General features: G+C 38.1%; 1 protein-coding gene across 2 annotated transcripts; it reads left to right on the top strand.

Annotated features, from left to right (window-relative positions):
* The first annotated feature begins 210 nt into the window (after window positions 1-210).
* On the top strand, window positions 211-4,427 carry LOC146698280 (uncharacterized). Of its 2 annotated transcripts, none has more exons than XM_085473337.1 (5): window positions 211-523; window positions 818-841; window positions 1,509-1,815; window positions 2,223-2,371; window positions 3,646-4,427. In XM_085473337.1, exons 1-5 carry the CDS (start codon window positions 490-492, stop codon window positions 3,987-3,989), a joined length of 858 nt encoding a protein of 285 aa, XP_085329463.1. In that variant the 5' UTR covers window positions 211-489; the 3' UTR covers window positions 3,990-4,427. The 2 variants fall into 2 exon arrangements, with proteins under 2 accessions (XP_085329463.1, XP_085329464.1); XM_085473338.1 differs by having other exon boundaries at window positions 1,521-1,815.
* The last annotated feature ends 1,573 nt before the right edge of the window (window positions 4,428-6,000 follow it).

Below are 6,000 nucleotides of genomic sequence, written 5' to 3' on the forward strand. Positions count from 1 at the left end.
TTTTTCCCGGCAGCTTATTAATGAATGACCGATTGTTAATAATGTCTCTGTTTTTTTCTTTAAAGTAGACCAAATGTCCACCTGTTGAAATGTCACTGAATACCTTTTATTCACACAGCCTCCACTGGTGAAGTAAATTTCCTGCTATGCTAAGTTTCAAGTATTTGCATGTACTTGGATGCACACAGAATGTAGGTTGAACATGGTGATCATAACAGTCGTGGTATGTTCTCATCTGCAAATCAGATGTAAAAGTCTGGGAATGCTTTGCCTACTGAACATAACAGCCTCACTCTGAGTGTAAACAGGAGAAATGAATATTTTCATGTTTTCTGCTATGAGGGAAGTGACAGAAATACAAATCCAGCTCTGACTCAGAGAGGGGATCATATCAACATCAGTGTGTCTACAGAAAACTCCAGAGTGAGGGTAGAAGTCTTTTCTTTCTCTTATTAGAGGACACATTTGTGCAAAGAGTCTAAAGTAAAGATGCTGTGGAGTCTGTTGTTCATCACTTTGATTGGTAAGTGGATCATTTGATGTTCCTGCCTGGCACAGTGATGTTTCAATGATCGTTATAAAGAATGAAAAAGATCAAATATAACAGTTCAGTTTTACTGTGAGTTAATCCAAACTGCTCGATAAAGCAAAAGTCGTTTCATTTAGTTTAAAGAGGATTTGACTTTAGTAAAGCCAGTTTCATTTCTGAGTGTTGAAGGATGGTTTACATTCTGTGCTTTCTGCTGTATTACCAAACAACAATATCAGAGCTGGCAGTAATTCACTCATTCTTACATCGTTCTCTGAAACTTCACAGGAAGATCAACTCAACAGGATCCAGGTAAGAGTGCATTTCTAATCAGTTTCTTCAGGTTATATCAAAAGTATGATGGTACTTCTGTTCTGACTATACTTATTTGTAAAGTATTTAATTTTATGCCTTTTTAATTATTTTTATATTTTATTTTTCAATTCATTTATTTATTTATTGCATCACAGTAGACGTCATATCTGTGGGAATGTTTCATGTGGGGATTTTCTGTTGGACTGAAGTAATTTTACAAACATCTATATAAATATATGTTATAAATGTAAATTTATATTGAATTATGTTCTATGATATGTGATCAACGTGATTTAGAAATAAGTGCTTTGATAAACGTGCAGTCTTTGATATGTTTTGAGAGTCAAATTATTCATTTCATAAATTCTGATGAATTTTTATTCACTAACTGCAAAACTATTCAACATTTATAATGTAGTGAGGCTGCTTGGAAATAACCTGTGTGTGTGTGTGTGTGTGTGTGTGTGTGTGTGTGTGTGTGTGTGTGTGTGTGTGTAATATGTTTGCCACAAAAGATTTAGTCAGATCATGAAGTCATAATTCAGATTCATTATTTAGGAGTGAAAAGGAGATTTTTCCTAAAAAACACTAGAAGACCTGGTCTGAAGTATTATTGCCACTGACATTGTTTCTTTTCTTTTTTCTTCTTTTATTTTACTTTCAGTTACATCATCAGGATGTAGTCCAGGATGGGAAACTATCAAACTGGATGACAAAGTGGCATTTCAGTCTTCAGTCTACACAGACAATGGTGTCAACTACTCTGCTGACAGAGCTTTGGACGGAAATAAAGAAACATGTTCTAACACTGTAGAACAACGGCCCATCACCTGGTGGACAGTTGACTTATTGGGTCTATATGAAATTTCCTGCATCAGCATTTACAACAAAGATCACCACAATGTCGATCTAAGTAGCGCTCACATCCTCATCGGGAACTCATCTGAGAGAAATGCTGCTGACACCACTGAGTAATACCTTCATCTTACTTTGAATCATTCTGTTCTCAGTCAGGCTCCAGCATGTCCAATGTTTTTAGATAATTTTATGAATATTTAAGTGCATTTAAATCCAGTAATACAGTAACACAGAGAACCCTGTATCAGTTCTATCAGATGAAATAGGAGGTCTAATATGATGTGATGTGGTTTGGAGTAACAATCAAGTATATGTGAAGAATATAAAAATCTTTATTTATTCTCATTTTCCTTTGTTGTTTATTTGTAGGTGTTTTCCTTCTTTCTAAAATGTTCTCAGACAGCAGCTCACATTTATTATCCAGCTGTTCGACTGTCTCCACTGTTTACAGCATGATTTAATCAAACAGAGCCAGAAACTCTTTCTGTACATCTGTCCAACCTTTTGTCTTTGTTTACAGGTGTGCAACAATCAACACAAATACCAAAGGAGAAACTAAAACATTTAACTGTGTAAATGGACCAAAGTGGGGGCGTTATGTAACTGTGTACAAAAACACATCTGGGCTTGTGATTCTGTGTGAGGTGACGATGAAAGGCAGAAAAAAAGGTACAATAAAACATTCTTACCCACTAAGTTAACTGGTCAGTCAGTAGAGTCGATATAAATGTGTAAATTAATTGCTTGATTGATTGATTGATTGCTTGATTGATTGCTTGATTGCTTGATTGATTGATTGATTGATTGATTGATTGATTGATTGATTGATTGGTAATACTTTATTCATCCCGAGGGAAATTGGGTTAAGGCTGCCGACCTTTGCCAGCGCCATCTTACCCTCCCGACCATACACACATTACACAGCATCACATGGGGAAGTCAGGTCAGAGAGATATAACAATGGAAAATGCACAACATGAGGAAAGATGAGGAGAAAAAAGAACTCCCCCCAGGCTGAGCTCCAACAGCGAGATCAGTTTGAGAACAGAAAAAAACACCTCAGCACATGAGTGATCACATCTCACAACATAGAAGACATAAGCTTCGAAGGCATTTGGAGGGGGTGGGGGGTGAGTGCAGGTCTGTGTCAGTGTACATGCATGTGTGTGTGTGTGTGTGTGTGTGTGTGTGTGTGTGTGTGTGTGTGTGTGTGTGTGTGTGTGTGTGTGCGTGTGTGTTTTCTGTGTTCAGCCGAGAGAAAGTGTTCCTTCACCCGGTTAAGCAAAAGTCAACAATCTTCGATCAACGCGGATGGCCTTGAAGGAGGGACAAATAGTTTTGACAACAATCCTGTTATCATGGAAGAATTTTTGTTGTTCCAGTCAGCTTCGACCTTGGCAGGCCTTCAGCTGGCACCAATCCTCTCAATTCCTGTTGTTCTTCTCCAAGATGTTATCCATTTTGCGTTCAAAACACAATCTGAGTACTCACAGCCTTGCCCATTGTCTATCATGTCGGGCAGCCTTATGGGATTTTGAACAGCTGTAGCCGCTTCTTTTACTTCGATAAGCCAGGTCCAATCAGCCAGAACTCTGTTATCGTGGTTCCGAATTGGTAGATGTCATTCAATGTCCTCCATCGAGAGTGTCGCCAGGCACACGACGCAACCGACCATCGAGTATCCTGCAGCAAACGTCTCCGCAGGACAATCGGGCTCTCCCAAGCCCAGCAGGGTATCAATTCCATTACGGGACCAGTTGATCAAACGCATAATTCTTTAGGTTTTAGAGAACAAGACTGAGAAACTCTTTGAGGGTTAAAGAATAAGCGAGAATAAGTAAGAAGAATTATGTGCTTAGATTAACGCAGCATGTTAGACACTCAGAAACACTGTTTGGTTTTGATGCTTCTAAGTTTCATGTTTTTGATGTTTTTCCTTTTAGAGCCCTTTAAACTGATTAAAGAGAACAAGACATGGGCAGACGCCCTGTACCACTGCAGAGAGGAACACATGGATCTGGTTTCCATCCTTGATAACGAGACCCAGGTCTGGGTTGAGTTGGAGGCTCAGAAGGCTGACACTCCCTTTGTCTGGCTGGGTCTTCACTACAGCTGCACCCTGCACCTCTGGTTCTGGGCTGATGATCATTGTGTAGGTTTTGATCAGTGGGCTGACAAGACAAGAACAGCAGACTGTAGCATAAGTGGTGCTATGAATACAAGTGGGAACCATTTGTGGTACAAGAAGTCTGTTTATGATAAATATAATTTCATCTGTGCAGTGTAAGAAGATCCATGGGTTGGTTTTGTTTATTCAGTTAGACAGGTGTCAGTAGTGGCTTGTTGGGTTGTAGCAAACTTTCCTCTAATAAATCAAAGGTGATGGGTTCAGGCTCAGTGTAGCAGGAAGATAAACAGTGGTGAAATTAAGCAGAACTTTCGTATTATAAACATGTTATTGTTTATTTTTAACAATCTTCTACAGCCTACTTAACTGTTGTCATTGCCACCTTTGTGTGTCTGAACTTACATTCAGTACAAACTCCTGTTGAATTTACTTTGATATGATAGCTATGTGAAACTAAAATGTTCAGAGTCTAGGTATTTCTCACAAATCTTTAGATTATAAAACATATATTATTTTGAACTTATATATTCTTTCATTAAAACATGATTTCCTCGTGTCTGTCATGTGTGAACCTGCTTTAAAAATAAAACTGTAAATGGAGTACAAATGTTTGTCAGTTTAGTTTTCACGCCTCACTATGTCATTACCTGGTGGATTTGTGGTGTGGACACTTAACTTAGTGAACACTGTAACTCAAGAATGAGGTGATGTTTGATTTTTGAGATATGCCACAGCTGCATCTCCTAAGAGGAAGCTCGAGGGGAAGCTCAGGCAGCCACCAGTGTGGTGTGATGTTTCTATCAAGGTTATTCAATGACTCCATCTGTGTTTCAGATCGTCTCCTTTAAACACACTGTATAATTCTACATATGTCTTGTGCACAGCAAGACAACACATAATAATCATAATCATAATAATGGCTCCGTAAAAGGCTTCGGATAGTAGTTGAAATGTCTTCATAGTTTTTATATGGAGAGAAATTTCTTTTTAAAAAGGCTTACAGATGTAAGTTTATGGTCATGAGAATTTGCATAATCATGATGAAGTAACTGACCTCCCAGCCCATTGTTCCTTCAGTGGGCTGGTTTCAGTCATTATGCAAATGTACTGTTTATAAGATTGGGGAAACCTGCAGCTGATACTGAAGAAGTCTCTTGGATGAATGATGAAACGCTACGTCCAGATGAACAGAATCAACCTTTGGGGAATAATAAATATTATAATTATAATAATAATAACAACAATTATCATTATTATTATTATTATGTTGATGTTTAACCATAGAGGAAGCTGAGTATCTGTGGAGACATGTACTTCTCTGGCAGTGACTGACTGAGCAGCATCCTCTAACAGCTTTGTGCTGTGTGGTAAAGTTGTTCCTCTCTGCAGTGGTTTTGTCACAGTGCTGCTTTGGATACTGAAGATTCTCTGGAGAAGCAGAAAGTTTACAAGTTCAGAGGTGACCTGGCTGTGAGACAAGGAAACTATCAGGTACTGTCACTCATTCAATTTAGTCTGTGCTCTCTTACATCAAACACTTCCTCAAATAGTATCCGGCTTAAGCTCAGCTAGTATTTTCATTCTTGACAAACCTATACAGCTGATGCAAACTAAAAATGATGCAAAAAAGTCTTCATTCATGACCAGCTTAGTTTCAGTGAGACGTGGAGGTCTTTCGTAACTGGTATTTTTTTAGCTGACAAACAAGTGTCCATTCATGACCATCAATTTACATTTTTATCAGCAGCATCAGTATTTGAATATTTCCACAAGGCTTGAACCTAGTTTTCTTATTTCCATGTTTCCTACCCAACAAGTCGTCTCATTAAAAAGGGGATTTTTGTGGTTCCATTTCACGCAGCCAAAAGTGCACAGATGTAGTAAGCAGTGTATTTATTGACAATTTGTTTTTGCCTTTATTTTGTCATTTAATTCGTCTTCAAGACCCAATAAAGTCTTACTTGTTATCATCCATCGTTCACCTGGGCCTTACACTGAGTTTCTGTCTGATTTCTCAGACTTTTTATCTGGTTTATTGATCAGCTCAGATAAAATAATTATTGTGGGTGATTTTAACATTCATGTAGATGCTAAAAATGACAGCCTCAACATGGCATTTAATCCATTATTAGACTCAATTGGCTTCTGTCAAAATGTAAAAGAACCCACC

The sequence above is a fragment of the Copadichromis virginalis genome, linkage group LG11, assembly GCF_057382275.1.
Source record: "Copadichromis virginalis isolate Kocher_CV1m ecotype Utaka linkage group LG11, C_Virginalis_male_GT1.1, whole genome shotgun sequence".
In the NCBI taxonomy this organism is placed as follows: Eukaryota; Metazoa; Chordata; class Actinopteri; order Cichliformes; family Cichlidae; genus Copadichromis; species Copadichromis virginalis.